The sequence below is a fragment of the Carassius auratus genome, chromosome 16 (assembly GCF_003368295.1).
Source record: "Carassius auratus strain Wakin chromosome 16, ASM336829v1, whole genome shotgun sequence".
Lineage (NCBI taxonomy): Eukaryota > Metazoa > Chordata > Actinopteri > Cypriniformes > Cyprinidae > Carassius > Carassius auratus.
This window is the reverse complement of record NC_039258.1, coordinates 5,109,415-5,124,603: the sequence shown is the minus strand read 5'-3', so window position 1 is coordinate 5,124,603 and position 15,189 is coordinate 5,109,415. Positions and strand designations below refer to the sequence as shown.

Sequence of the window (15,189 nt, the reverse complement as noted above, 5' to 3'; positions counted from 1 at the left end):
ACTATAGAAACGTACAACCTCCAAACTATGAAACTGTCCAATCAGAGCCAACGTGCAGTCACGTGACCCTTATGCATCTCAGCAAAGATTCAAGAGGAATTTTCCCCATGTTTTCTACTAGCTTAATTTAGATTTCATCAGCACCAGAAAAGCAGAAACCACAAGTGATTACAACACACAGTTACTTGAGGCAAAGAGTAGATGAGATGTTTATACCTTAGAAAAAAAAACAGGTATATAAGACAGCAAGAATTGTGATAAAGGCTTTTAATATGCACAACACTCAAAGACATGACTACAGAATTAGCAAAATATAGTTCATAGAGCAGTTCTTATTAGAAATATGTTGTAGTTTGTCTATAAAAAAATAAGAAAACTAGGAAAACTCTTCAACTTCCTTTGACATCTCCTGGAAAATAAAAGAAAATACATGTTAAATAGGCAGATAAAGTAAATAAGCCTTATGTATATTCTGTTGATTGTACAGTAAATAAAAACTTGCTATTTGCCATTAAACAATGTTTCATACATATACATACAAACATACATTCATATATATATATATATATATATATATATATATATATATATATATATATATATATATATATTCTTGCATCATCTAAATGTACCTGTAAAAGTGCAGTTTTGTCATAATCTTTCCTGTGTCTATAAATGCTCTGACACAGCACAGCATAAAGTTTCTCCAGCTGATTGACCTCATATCCCTCCGTTTTGTCCACAACTCTCTGTAGAAGTTCCTGAAATCAGAGATTGAAAACACCTTTCCAATGTAGAAGTTACTTTAAAGCACAGTATTTTTTCTCAAGTTAGAAGAAGATATCTGACTTACTTTCAGTTTGTTGTGGTCCACGATAAGAGGCATGTTCTTCTGCTCCAGGATCTTCATGGCAGCATCCACACTGATGAGACTCTGCTGTTCGGCCTGCATCTTAAAACCTCTTGTCATCCGCCTCAGTCTGAACTCTGAAAATCCCATGCAAACTCAATTACTGCTTTATGGTCAAAGAAACAACATAACTGTTATAAAATAAATGTTTTTTTATTTTATTTGTTAACCTGTTCCTGTGTTGTCCTCTGCACTTGGCTCTGTCCTCTTAGGTTCACTGCCCTCCGATTCTTGGACATCATTGTGGGCATCAGTGGCATTATTCTGGACGGTCTCAATGTTTATGACCTCATCCTCTGCAATACTGCCTGTATTATCAGGGTCTTGTCCATCATTAGGGATGTTGTTATTCTGTGCTACAGCAGAGGATTCTGTGGGTTCCTCTGCATGAGCACAGCCATTAGTCTCCATTGACTCACACTCAACGTCTTTCATCTTTTCGGCATCTTCACTCTCAGCCAGTTTTCCATCTTCCTCTTCTTCCTCCTCTTCGTCTCCTGATTCTGCTGTGTTATGGTCTTTAGAGTTCAAATTTGAGCAAGACTTCTTTCTGCGGATGAATCCATTTCTCCATCTGTTTTTTCTTTTCTTTTTCATCTGTGAAGCTGTGGGTAGACAAAATATTTAATTCACAGCTCGCATGTAAAAGCCCAAAAAATCTAACTTAATGCCAAAAGTACTGGAAAAATATTTTAAGTATACAAAACAATGCTTAATGTTTTTTTCTTCGTGACAAACTTCAACTAGAAAGAGATGCCAATCTCGCTTGTGTTTTACTCAACAGGTGAGTTTTTTTTATTCGTACCTTAAAGAAAACGTATGCTATTATAACGATCAACAAGATTAGTATTATGGGGCATACACGGCAAATGCAGGGCATCGCGTCTCTAGACCCGCGCGAGGACGCGTCTGATCCATAGTCTGTTCGCGTCTTTGCATTGACTTTGTATGTAATCTACTCGCCCAAATTGTTGAACTTGCATTTGGTATGTATGCCCAATTATTGTGTTTGAATGTACACAAGTGTATATATTTGTTGAACAAGTAGTAATCGTTTTCATATCATCTGATTGATGGCCGTCAGCAGTTGGGTAGAAGACAACAAATCCCATCATTCCACGCTCCTTCTTAGAGTCATCAAACCACGCAATTGTTATTGTTTTGGTAGTGCGCCCTCTAGTGGCAGGTCCTACAACCTGTACCTTTAAAACAGAAATGTTTTAAGCACAATTCTTCTGTTTTTATTGTGAGTGTGCTAAAATAAAAGTAAACACTACATCTTACACAGGATTATATCTTACTCCAGAAATTGAGTTTTTTTATGTTTCAGCTGTTCGATCACGCTGGCACTTCATGTGTACACACTAGAAGTTGACCGATAGTGGATTTTGTCAATACATATAACTAGGTTGGACCACACTGGCCGATACCGATTGATTAATAAATTAAAAATCTGATCAAATTAAGTAGTGGTCATAATACTAACATAAAAATGTTCCATGTGAGCAATGGTGTGTTTTGCTAGAAGCAGTTTACTGACTGCGCAGCACAGCCACACGTGTCACAGTTATGTTTGGTATAACTATTTTAAATGCCATAATGTCAGTTGAAAACATTGCAATTGTTTTAAAAATACTACACTGAGAACCATGAATAAATTTAAAGGGGCGCGTTCAGTGGTCTCCATGACAGGATAGGAAACAAAACAACAGATCCTAAAACCTCAAATTATACCTCATGGATGGCAGTTTTGAGAGGCTCTACAGCATTGAAGTCAGACAGTACAGTTCTGTTAGTCACCTGTATTCATTCCTGTTTGACGTGGTGATATCACTGCTTGTACTGGCACAGGTGTAGCATCTTTACTGGCTGCCGGATCAGTTGTCTTTTGCTCCATTGTAGCGGAAACCTTTGGCAGCACGTGGTAGTAGGCAGGAGTGAATCGTGACGAGGTGGAGCCTAAAAATAAAACATTAGAAATGTGAGTGATGGCTACAGTCTCACTCCTATCCATATATGATCTAAAGTAGTGTAAGTGAAACCTCGTTTGCTGCGAGACTCCTTGATCTCAGCGCAGATCTTCTCAAAGTCCTCATCTAATTCATCTCTGATTATGGCATGCACAGTGTCCTTGAGAGCACAGGCACGGTGTCTGATGAGCCGATCTATTACAAGCACACCACATAGTTATGCACGCTATAGAAATTACACAATTATGTAATAATGCAAAACACACTTTGAAAGTCATAGTTCTATCCCTGAAATTTGACGATTTTAGCATGGTGATGGATATGACAATGTTAATGTATTTGGTCTTGGCAAATAGATCTGCTACTCTGCTGCTGAATACTGCTTTTGTTGGTTATTGCTGTAGTTGTAGATTATTGCTGCTGCTGCAAGCAAGTACAGGAACCTGCTACTGCCAATGCATATGGCAATAAGGTGCCGTGAGTATACTGCTGCTGCACAAATAGTATATTAAATAACTCGTAACAGTTCTCAATAGGTGGAGCTGGGGAAGGTGGAGGGTTTCAGAGAAACTCTGAAAGCTTGCTGCAGGAATCTCAAGTGAATGTTAGCCAGCCATATAAATGCAAGACAGTAGGCTCATTGGCTGCATATGCTGTATGAACCAATCAGCTTGTGCCCAGTCGTTTAACACTCTAATCAGTTATGTTAACAACCCGTCAGCCTGCGAGTTTCATGACTGAACTATACATTTAATCAAATATACAATATAAACAGTAATAACGTAAAATAATATTACACTTAAACTGCCAGTAGGTGGCAGCAAGTCATGATGAGTGAATAATTTTTTTTAACTGATTCTTTCAAATGACTGATTAATTCAGAAACAAAATAAGTGATTTTCTTTATGAATGGGTCACTGAATCATTGGCTCCAAACCATGGATTTATTCAGTAATGAAACAGTTGTGTGTTGTTTCGAGATGCACAACAGTTCAACTGCGGCTTTGTTTGGAACAATCTTTTATTTGTGAAATAGAGCAAAAAATAAAATACTCTGGTCTAAAAGTTAACACAATATTAACTCTTATTCAACTATTGTATAAAAGTCAAAATCACATGTACAATCATGCAGATATAGAACTGTTTTCTATTTCATAGCTAAAATTCTCAGCCTACCTGAGGGGTCTCTGTCTGGGTTGTACTCAAGGGCGTTCTGCCAGATCAGATCCACATCCTTCAGGTAAGCCCCCACAGTGTCATACTTGTGCAAATCAATTTTGGAGAGAACTGTGGACAGGTCCATAGGCTGTTTGATGACTGTAGTGTAATCGGGAACCTGTCCCAAAAAAAATAAAAAAATAAAAATGAACACATGGCATTGTTTCGCAAATATACAGAAGGCCATCTTCACCCTTTACCTCCTCTGTGTCCACAGGCTTTGTAAAGGCCTTGAAGCGTTTGTCCTGAGCCAGTCGGTTGGTGACATCCCGCAGGAAGAGGCGGAGTTCCCGAAGCGTGTCCTCTTCCTGTTCCTCTAGCTTTTGCATCTCCTGCTCAGAGAGCTGGCGGGGAGGCGGTGGAGGGGCCACCGGTAACACCTCAAGTGCCTGGAGGACTAAGAAGAAAATATGAGTTATCAGAAATGTGCATGGAAATACTAACAATGTGGAAAAAAAAATACTCACCTGCATCTCTCTTAGATGCCGGTGCTTTAGCAGCTTGACTTAAAATAACATCCTCAAAGAATCTGTGCCTCTCCTCCCGAGATGGAAGTGGAACATTGAACACCTCCCCATACTCAACATGGAAAAGGTCCTGCACCTTTAAACAGGTAAATAATAATAATAATAATAATAAAAAACATTTTATTCTGTAACTTTGTAGAAGGTAAATGCATCACAACTGCCATTTTATTTACAAACAAGCTCCAGTACTGCATATAAAGTACACGTGGTACCTCAGGATAGAGCGTGTGGTGAGGAAAGCTGCATGTGGCGAGGAGGAGGCAGGGGCAGAATGAAGGAATGTCCTGCAGGAGACTAATGAATGTGGCCTTTAAAGTGGAGCTCACAGTGTCCCACCAGCACTGAATGTGTGGAATATACAGAATGCTGGGTGCGGTTCTCCTCGCCTGACAGAAAACCTGATGTACAATTCAGATCGACAGTCATTTAATAAAACATGCTTATCCATGTCACGTTTATCCATCTTGATTTCTAGTATAAATTCTGTCTGTTCACCTGTGCACAGGCCTCTTCTGGGGTGGCTGAACTGACCCCATACAACACAGCAACGTCAAGTGTATAAACGGTGAACTTCTCCAGAGCGTGAAGTATAGCAGGAGCCAAGTGTGAGGACTGACCAGAGCCTGATGTCCCACAGAGCAGCAGTCTGGGTCTGAATGAGGTGGGCTGCTGCAGGGCACTACTATAATACAATAAAAAAAATTAAGCACAGTGATGACAGGCAGGTCAAAACAACACCAAATATACCACAGGCTGAACATGTTTCTCTACTTTCATCTGTGAAATTCTTTTGCTATATTTTCAAGCTTTGTCTCAAATACTTGCTGAGATGCATACCAACAGCATTAAAAGGCAACATATAGGCACATTCCTAATGAGAAAATGTTACAAAAACTAAGAAACACAACACAAAAAAAAAATCTTTAGGCAAATCATAGAATGAAATACAGCAAAATAATTTGTTCAAGTTGGCACAATAATAACTATTAGCATATTTTTTAACAATCAATGTGATGAATATAAAATAATTATTTTAATAAAATACATTTGTAATCTAATTAAAATTTGACTTTTACATATTATGTTTTATATAGGTGAATGCATGTCTGTACAGAGTTAAGTGAAACCACATATGAAGAGTTCAGTCAAGAAAAGGGAAATTGTGCACATGACACTTCATATCACTTATTTTGGTCGTTTAAATGGGATAACGGTAAATTGTCACAATAAAACATCAGACTTTGTTTAGAAAATTTCTTATGCTTCCCCATATGCACAGAGTCAGCACAGAAATCAGTTCTTCGCATTTCTAACCTCTTCAGATGAAGCACAGATGCACGCTGTCCGGTGTTCTTCTGAGCTTTATTAGTAATGCACACAGAGGACCCCTCATCTTCACTCTGTAGTAGATCATCTAAGATGCCAGAAACACCCTCTAAAATAGAAAATATTTACTTGCATTGATCATTTATTTCAAAATCACTGCTCCGGGTGTGTGTTTACTGCTGTGTGTGTGCGTGCACTTTGGATGGGATGAATGCAGAGCACAAATTCAGAGTATGGGTTACCATACTTGGCCTCATGTCACATCACGTTCACTTTCAAAATACAATCAAGTATTTTTACATAAACAGAACATGAGTGGCACTACTAAGCGAAAGAAATAGTTGTCTTTACCAGCATCTCTTTTCTTCTTGAGGCCCTGCTCTACATGAGGAAAAAGTCTCTGCAGCATCTCCATGGCGTTATTGAGGGCAGAGCTCAGCAAGGGTTCAATAACAGGCGTTAGTGCTTTAGCTGGAGAGGCCACTGCTCTCTGTGAAGCTGGAACTATCTTCGTCATGGCAGAGAGGAAGTCCCGGCCAGTCACGCTGATGGACTCCACATCCAGCAAGAGTTTCTGGGAGGATGCATAGATCTGGGGGTAGCGTCTACGCAAGGCGCAGAGAGCTGCTTCTGAGCACACAGCTTTGATATCTGCACCACAATAACCTGGAAGCACAGGGAGAGTTTTGACTATTGGAATACAATCAGGGAAGATAGTGCAGTTTGTTCTGGATATGAACTGCCCACTTGGACAGGATGAGACTGTCTGAGGGTTCTGCAAATGCCAGAATTGAGAGAACTAGATAGTGGGAATACTAAAACAGTAGAATGTCACGTAACACTGCTGCTTAAAACCCAAGTAAAGCAGGTTCTAGAGGTGTGTTGGAAAACACCAGACTCTTTGCTGGCACTGAGAAAACTGAGACAAAGGTAAGCTGTTATGTGAGATGCAATCATCAAGTTGTTTCACACAGTGGAACAGGAAAAGCTCTTACCAACACACTTGTCAGCCAACTCTTCAAGAAACAAATCAGACAGCTGCGGGTCCCACTGCCTAGTATGAATCTTCAAAATATCTTTTCGTGCCTAAAAATCAGCAACAATGTCTTGTAGGTTACTTTTTAAAAATGCAGTCAAAAAGAAGCACTGGCTAAAGCAGCCCACAACAGAGCTCCAAACTCCTACCTCTCTGTCTGGTAGGTTGAAGAGAAACTCTCTGTCAAATCGTCCAGGCCGTCTGAGTGCAGGATCGATGGAGTCCAGGCGGTTAGTGGCTCCAATAACAACCACCTCACCACGGCTGTCTAGCCCATCCATGAGAGCCAACAGAGTGGACACGATAGAGCTTAAGACAACATAAACAATTTCATAAGTTTCATAACTGGACAGCAAGAAAAGATTTAAAAAAAAAAAACGAAATGCAGAAACACAGACTAACACACCTGTGTATCTGGTCTTGCCGGCTGGACCGAACGGGTGCAATACCATCAATTTCATCAAAGAAAATAATTGATGGACGCATCTGGTATGCCTTTAGAGATAAAAGATGCAGACCAAATTAGGCATTCATCAATGATAATTTTTAAAGGAAATTTAAATGAAAGTATGTTTAAATGTGGGCAACCTGGTCAAATAGGAGGCGGAGCTGTCTCTCAGACTCGCCCACCCATTTGCTGAGGCAGTCTGCTCCTTTTCTCATGAAGAACGCCACCTTCCTCTCACCTTGACTACACTCATTTGCTAGGGCCCGAGCTACTAAAGTCTTTCCTGTGCCGGGAGGGCCGTAGAACAGACAGCCTCTGGAAAAACATTGCATTCAATAAACATACATTCTGCATAAGGTGATATTTAGCATTACCTCTCATTTTTGCAAACCACTGATCAGTCATCCAAATAGGCATTTTAATGTAAATATTTAGCAGTATCATAAATCATACCTTGGAGGCTGAATCTTAAACTTCTCAAAGACCTCAGGGTAGAGTAAAGGAAACACAACCATCTCCTTCAGTGCAGAGATGTGTTTGCCCAAACCTCCAATACTGTCAAAGCGTACCTGCACATGGAAACCTAACAGTCAAGCACAGGTCTGTACATTTTTTTAATTTCAATACAAATTGCAAATACATACTGTTTGGTCAATTTGCATTGGATCAACATCTGCAAGACTGGCTCCAATTTTAATCCTGTCCTTTTGGATTCCCAACAAATCATCCTTCCGTAAATTCATAGGGAGGCATCTACAGAGAAAATGTGTTAAGCTTTTAATGTGAAAAGCTACAAAATGTACAGATGTTGTCTAAGAAACAATTCTTATAAGAGCTACAACAGGTATATAGTACATTCTCTATCACATGCACAAAACCAAGTACAGCTGTTATATTTCAGAGCTATATGATTGGTCATGTGTGCTCTGCAAGTCTTTGAACTCAGGTGTCTTTGAAAGCACAGCATCTCTAAAATAAAAAGTTCTCACTAAAAGCTTTTACCTGTTTATTGACCTGCTACGACTCTTACTTCTTCGTCTCTCAAATTTCTCTTCATCAGAAGAAGAGGATGAGGTAGAGTCACTACTGTGGATGGCATGTCTTCTCCTGAGATAAGAAAGACAAAGGCACAAAAAGATTTCTTTAAAAAGCAAATAAACATTTATAGCATCAATAAAAAGTATAAACTTTCATAAAATATGCCCCCACCACCTTTATCACAACAGATCTGTCAAAACACAATTTAAATGTGCCCAAAACATTTGTGTAGTAAATATGTTACTGTGACACATCGTAGATTGTTTTTTTTTTTTTAACAGTCCCACTTTGGAAGTCCTTTAATCATCCACATGCAGATGTGCTAAAGAAAGGCTGCAAGAAAGCTTGGTCTTACCCATCAACCTCATTTCTGCTACAACTACAGCACAAGAAACACACAAAGTTGAGTGGAAACACATTAGTGCCTCTGAGATTACTACAAAAACACCACAATGCACAGTAGAGATGTGCATTACTAATACTAGAATATTTAGTTTAATTTTGGGGGGTTTTATGTATACAATGTATTTAACCACTGCATTGTGACTCTTGTGCAGACCCATTTTTGAAATAAAACCCTGTCAAGTTAAGACTCAAATCCAAGACTTTGCACTTTCTTGAAAACTGGATTGTGTTGATAAAGAATCTGGAGAAAAGCAGATGACTAGTACTGACCTGGTGCCCCTCCTGTTGTTGTACAGTCTCCTGGGACTTGAGGTACTAAATGTAAATCTTCGTCTAATTGGGGCGGAATGACGCTTAAAAAATATGCTCTGCTTTTTTGGCTCTGTAATTAAAAAGAAAATAATGAAACAACATATGAAACATAAAAAGATGATCTAATTACATTTCAATGCAAGGTCTGTTTAATGTACTATAACACCAACCATCAAGAGGCGCCTGGTAACGTACAACAGCTTTTCTTTGTCGAAAATCATATCGCTTTCCATTGTCTTCTTCGTCCTCATCCTCATCCTCATCTCCCTCATCATTTTCCTCTTCCTCACCTCCTCCATCCTCTTCCTCTTCCTCCTCCTCCTCCTGATCACTATATTCTGGAAATCAAATACAGGTTGGCTTAAGTTTGCAAATATATCTGGGGCTAATATAAATGGTGTTTGTTGGAGAGTTGCGATTCAACAGCAACACAGAACCACTGCTAAATAAAGGTGAAGTAAACACTGGTTCAATTTTAAAGGGTTCCTGATTCAGTTACCATTCTCCTGGTTGTCTGAACTCTCTTCTTGTCCTCTTACTGAAGGTTTTGTGATCCTCTTCCTTTTTGTCCCAGAGTAAATTCGCAAATTCTAAAAAAAAGCACAAAAACAGTTGAGTGAAGTCCTGACTGATCACAACAGTACTAGAGGAGTCAATAACACACCTCCTCCTCACTGTCTTTGCTCCTCAGTCTCCGACGCATCTTCTGCATGTCATCCATCTTCTGAAGTACAGCTTCTGCAGTGCTAAAATAGATGAAAACAGTTTATGAGAGCTAAGAATCGTGTAAATATCCACACACAAAGTTTAAAGTCTGGCAAATTAGTGCTTAAAAACACAGAAATATCAGTTTGTTTGCTGTATTAGTGCATACTTCGTAATGAGCCTGTCATAGAGGACCGACTGCTTCCTAGAGTCAAGCTTATATCGTGTGATTCTGGAGCTACGTCTCACGGCGCTGTCTTCTTCTCGCCTTTGAATCCGAGCACGAAGGTTTCGAGAAGTGGGAGTTGACTCCATCTCATCTGAAGAAATAAATAAGTTTTTAGTAAGCTGGAAACCAACAAAACTGCTTTTGGATGTTTATCCAATACTCTGACTTGCCCACCTGTGTGCTCATCTGCCGACCTCTCCCCTTCTGCCTGAAGTCTTGGAGATTTTCTATGAATAAATAAATAATAGAATACAGATTAACAAATAACATATAGTAAATACATTATAACAGATGGCTAATGATTAAACAAACAGAAGAATAAAATAAATTAAACCATGACACTCCCACCTTAAATGCCTCCCACTTTTTTCATCTTTTGGAGGAGATTTGCTTGTTTGTCCATTCATATCAGCAAAGGTGACCATATGTCTTCCTCTTTGACCTCTCCTCCTCACGTTGTTTTCCTCCTTTACAGTCAAAAAGCCCTAAAAATTTATCATGCATACATCATAGCAGTGTCTGACATGCTATAACGTTACTCATATATTTGCAGGACCTCACATTGTATACGTTGACAGGGATTATTTGCACTTTTCAAAAGTGTCACTCCACATTACTATTTGCAGGTGATTATAATGGTTAAAGTGTACATAATATAAATCGTTTAACAGTGACCCATAACTTATTTTGTCAATAAAAGTAAATTCTTATTCTGACTAGCCAACTAACTACCCATCTACAGAAATACAGATCGCAATTTTAAATAAATAAATAACTCCCGTTGACATACTCTATATAAATTGTTACCGGTGTATGTCTGATTTAACATTGCACATAAACTTATTTGTTTTGGAAGTGACGTTAACAGGTCGCGCGCTCCTGCAGTTCCCTCAAGCATCCCGCGCTCTTTTAACAGCCAGCTTTGTTTTGCTACCGCGAATATTTTACTGTAGATAAACAAAAAATTGCTAACATATTAGTTCTTGTAAAGAAAATACATTAACTCACATTAGCCGGACTGTCCTCGGCGCTTGTTAAACTGTCATCATGGGCCTTTTTCAGCCGCGCGGACTTTCTCTGAGGCGGGTTAAGAGAGAGAAACTCCGAGCTGGAGTCCATATCACCGTTACTGCGAAACATCACCATATTTTACGCGCCTTTAAATACGCTCAGACCATTCGCCGTAAGACTCACTTCTAATAAGTTTTGTCTAGTTTTTAATACGCCGAGTACGTTAAACGATAACGCATCGTTTTGAAAACGAACTCCACTCCTCCTTGATTTCTGGCGCCATAAACAACGTCACTTTCTGTCAAATGAGATAACGCATAATACTAATGCGCTGGCGAGACAGAAACTAGAACCGATTAAACGAATGCCCGCGCAAACAATAAATGTTCTTGTTCAAATTTGAACGTGTTATTCAATTTGATATGATTAAACTATAAAACGGAAATTGCTGGACATTCGCTGATAAAAACTTTGAAGCTTTTTTTCAAGTATCCGCTTATGCGTAGGAATACTGTTGGAAAGGGGTACCGGCTCATTTTTGGCGCGCCAAAAGTGACGCAGCGCTCAAGATTCTGATTGGCTGATGCAGGCCAAACCCCCTCATGAGCTTGTTTTTGGACCTTCAAATACAGAAGCTAGATATATAATAATAAATGTCATTTCAGATGTAAGTTAATGTTATAAAACCATATATTAAGTATCCTCAGTCCTCTTTTAAAAAAGTTTGCTCATATCTAAAATGTTGCACAATAGAACAAATGGAGACATTCAAAAGAATTTTAAAAGACTTGTTTATTTTTTCCTTCAGTAAGAAAGAAGAGCAAAATACAACAACTTTCACTTATTTCCATGCCTTTACATTGCTCAAACTCATGGATAAGTACTAATGAAGTTGTACTAGTGAAGACAAGACAACAAGTGCTCAATCTATAACTTGAAAAGATGATTTAAGCAATGGCGGCTAGATAGTCTTTCACCTCCGCTGGAGTCAGTCGCCTAAATCCTGCTTCATTGCAGATTCCCACCTCAATGTTTTCCTCAGTCATTTGACCTTCAAAGCTTTCCTGTAACAAAAGTAGTAATAGATAACATAGTTAATTACAGTTTCAGTAAGATATTGAGTCATTTGCCACCAATGCACAATGGAAAAACAGCTAGATAAAGAGAATTCCTATAGGGAAACAATATTTTACAATGCAACCGAGTTTCACAGCTAAAAAATATTTTAGTTCAGACAAAACATTAATCTTGGATCTTTTATGCAAATAATAATGGTATCTAATACATTACTGCAAACAACAGACCTTTAGCAAACATGGCTGGGTTGTATATTCATAATAAAATTGTATAATTATTACCTTAAGTGTCAGAATAGCAGTATGAATCGCATCTTCCAGTTCCAGATCCTCGTTATATCTAAAACAGAAAAATTCAACAAATGAGATGTCCAATTAGGAAGACTAAAAGGGTCTTATGCTCTAGTTAATAACGTTTTATACCGTTTTTCAAGGAATGTTTTCCCATTCACATAGTTCTTCCCCATTGCTGTGGCTTTCCATGCAAAGTATGCTCCCTTAAACAGATCAAAGTCCATCTTATTTTTCGAATACAGTGCATAATAAATAGCTTACATTTTAAGTGATTATTATTTTCAGTTCAAATTTAAAGATTACATAAATTAATTAAATTAAATGACATAATACCAAATTGAATAGCAAGCATACCGAGGGGTCTGACTGGAAAAGGTATGGACGGTCTTCATCCCAGCCAGCAATCAGGAGTGACACACCGAATGGCCGAACACCTCTATACAAAAATATGACAAAATCTGCATGTTATGCCACTGTCAATTTGGTACATGCATATTGTTATACATTTTGCAAAAGAGCTGTTTGTAGGCAAACTTCAAGAACAATTGTAACAGTGGTAAACTGTGCAATGGAGACATATCACACATACCCTGATTGTGTGTACTCCTGCATAACAGAAGCCACTCTCTGAACAAGCTGGCCTGTAGGAATCGGCTCCTGATAGACCAAGAAGTACTGCTGAGCCAGCTTCCGTGCCCTTCGCACCAGAACCCTGCAGACATAATAAAAACCCATTACAACAACTTTTATTGAGCATCTTACCTTTGCCATATAATTCCACCATTACAATATAACTATGACAACATAAAAATGTGTCAATTTTACTGAAACCACAGCCACTCAGCCACAGGCCATCCAAGATGCAGATCAGTGTGTTTCTTCATTGGAATGGATTTGGAGACATTTAGCATTGCTTCACTTGCTCACTAATGGATCCTCTGCTGTGAATTTGTCACAATAAAACATCACAATAATCCACATGACTCCAGTCCATCAGTTAATGTCTTGTGAAGCAAGAAGTAAAATGATTATAATAAACAAATCCTAAAACGGTTCTTTTAGGCCTAATTATATAGTCCATAAATCAGTGAAAAAGTTGTCTTGTCTGAATCAGGAGTTTTAATGAGAGAGGACAAACAGGGAATTGATGTGCTATTATGGATTTAAACTTGAAGTGACAGTTTAAAGTTAAAACTCCTTAATAATGGATGTTTCCTACATATATCCTGCTTTTCTCTTCACAATATATCAATTGATAGCCTGGAGTGGGGTGGACTACTTGTGATGTTTTTAATCAGCTGTTTGGACTCTCATTCTGGCGGCACCCATTTACTGCAGAGGATCCGCTGGTGAGCAAGTGATGTAATGTTACATTTCTCCAAATCTGTTCTGATGAAGAAACAAGTTCATCTACATATTGGATGGTCTGAGGTTGAGTACTTTCATTTGTGGGTGAACTACTCACTTTATTTTAACAAGACTGTCTTCATATAAAGAATCATTATTTGTTCATGTAGGCTCCAAATCCATACCTGTAGTCTGGACCCATGCCACTGTAGACCATACCAATGTGTTTGGTTATGGGCTCTACTTTGTGAACACTTTGCTCATCATACAATATTGATTTTTGCTTTTTTTCTGTAGCCAGAACAACCCCATTTGAAGCTGTGAAAATGAAATGATGATAAAATGAAAGTCTCTTGCTATGTAAACACAGTTCAAAAAAGCTCATTATAAGCACATGCTAAAGCCATAACGTTTTTAAAAATAATGCAAAGTTAAGACACACATAATAAATAAAAGAACATTACTAACCTTTTATTCCAACTGAAGGAGCACCAGCTGCCACAGCTGCCAGAGCATACTCAATCTGGACCAACTTCCCTGAAGGGCTGAAAACAGAAAATTAAGAAAAGTGTAGTGATTGTAAGGTGAAGTATATCATGACATGTTGGCTAGGATTAAAAAAATATATATGCAAGTTAAAACATTGTGCTGTGTTGTTACTTTACCCATTTACAGACTTGAAATATACAAATGAGGGTAATTAAATATGCACAATAAAAGTGCTACAGACCTTATACAAATTTTACACTTTTACATTGTCACAAAACTGTTGTTTACTCATGTGGATTTAGAGTTACATACTAAAACAGCTTCCAATGATACACAGAAAGTGAAAGTAAAATAAGCAAGTTCCAATCGCAAAGACAAAACTGGGACCAGTCTGTCCTTAAACACCCATGAGAGTGTAGAATCTGTTGCTCTGGTATTCATTATGTGTTTAGTTCATCGTGTTCATGAATTTTGATGCACATGAATAAAATAAGCACTGCATCACAAACACAGTGACTCTGCATCAGCGGCCGGATAATGATTTAACGCCTCTGATTGAAGGAACGCACACCAAAAAACTCGAGCTTCGCGATTCGCTAAAAAAAACACGCACTCGTTTATACTTCATGAACACTGGATATAAAAAAAACATTATGTTTATTACCTGAAAGTGGTGAGGGAGAAACTGTACCCTCTATCTGCCATGGCTGCGTCTGGCTGTTGGGGAAGTGACGTCACGCGCTTAATTGATCTGATTGGCTGAAAGAGTATCTTAATGAATTGTGGGTATTGCAGTCTAAGTTTAAAACAACTTTCTTTTGGAATGTTTGGTTTTATTTTACCTGGCA

The 15,189-nt window shown here is 38.4% G+C and overlaps 2 protein-coding genes across 4 annotated transcripts; both read right to left on the bottom strand.

Annotated features, from left to right (window-relative positions):
- Window positions 1-250: 250 nt before the first annotated feature.
- On the bottom strand, window positions 251-11,444 carry atad2 (ATPase family AAA domain containing 2). 3 transcript variants are annotated; one of them, XM_026283523.1, is made up of 29 exons: window positions 11,133-11,444; window positions 10,473-10,609; window positions 10,299-10,351; window positions 10,065-10,215; window positions 9,855-9,936; window positions 9,690-9,780; window positions 9,361-9,528; window positions 9,149-9,260; window positions 8,829-8,852; window positions 8,438-8,542; window positions 8,080-8,188; window positions 7,889-8,004; window positions 7,576-7,750; window positions 7,394-7,482; window positions 7,137-7,296; window positions 6,947-7,037; window positions 6,303-6,617; window positions 5,940-6,060; window positions 5,121-5,304; window positions 4,838-5,023; window positions 4,566-4,701; window positions 4,299-4,495; window positions 4,057-4,216; window positions 2,953-3,075; window positions 2,711-2,869; window positions 1,081-1,515; window positions 854-987; window positions 633-761; window positions 251-409 (listed from the first exon to the last, which is right to left on the bottom strand). In XM_026283523.1, the coding sequence occupies exons 1-29, from the start codon at window positions 11,268-11,270 to the stop codon at window positions 377-379; spliced, it is 4,113 nt and encodes a 1,370-aa protein (XP_026139308.1). In that variant the 5' UTR covers window positions 11,271-11,444; the 3' UTR covers window positions 251-376. The 3 variants fall into 3 exon arrangements, with proteins under 3 accessions (XP_026139308.1, XP_026139307.1, XP_026139309.1); XM_026283522.1 differs by having other exon boundaries at window positions 5,121-5,307; window positions 11,133-11,443; XM_026283524.1 differs by lacking the exon at window positions 8,829-8,852 and having other exon boundaries at window positions 5,121-5,307; window positions 11,133-11,442.
- A 465-nt stretch (window positions 11,445-11,909) lies between these two features.
- Window positions 11,910-15,111, bottom strand: psma2a (proteasome 20S subunit alpha 2a). Its single transcript, XM_026283525.1, has 8 exons — window positions 15,006-15,111; window positions 14,321-14,397; window positions 14,038-14,170; window positions 13,095-13,217; window positions 12,860-12,941; window positions 12,635-12,708; window positions 12,494-12,551; window positions 11,910-12,199 (listed from the first exon to the last, which is right to left on the bottom strand). Exons 1-8 carry the CDS (start codon window positions 15,044-15,046, stop codon window positions 12,083-12,085), a joined length of 705 nt encoding a protein of 234 aa, XP_026139310.1. The 5' UTR covers window positions 15,047-15,111; the 3' UTR covers window positions 11,910-12,082.
- Window positions 15,112-15,189: the final 78 nt, after the last annotated feature.

Excerpts from the sequence above, each read along its gene's own strand:
- psma2a (XM_026283525.1), bottom strand. The coding sequence starts at position 15,046 with ATGGCAGATAGAGGGTACAGTTTCTCCCTCACCACTTTCAG. Across the intron at positions 14,398-15,005 it reads TTCTCCCTCACCACTTTCAG|CCCTTCAGGGAAGTTGGTCC; the intron begins GTAATAAACATA and ends TTCTGTTTTCAG. Across the intron at positions 13,218-14,037 it reads GGCATGGGTCCAGACTACAG|GGTTCTGGTGCGAAGGGCAC; the intron begins GTATGGATTTGG and ends TTATGTCTGCAG.
- atad2 (XM_026283522.1), bottom strand. The coding sequence starts at position 11,270 with ATGGTGATGTTTCGCAGTAACGGTGATATGGACTCCAGCTCGGAGTTT. Across the intron at positions 9,781-9,854 it reads GCAAAGACAGTGAGGAGGAG|AATTTGCGAATTTACTCTGG; the intron begins GTGTGTTATTGA and ends GCTTTTTTTTAG. Across the intron at positions 8,853-9,148 it reads AACAACAGGAGGGGCACCAG|TTGTAGCAGAAATGAGGTTG; the intron begins GTCAGTACTAGT and ends CTTGTGCTGTAG.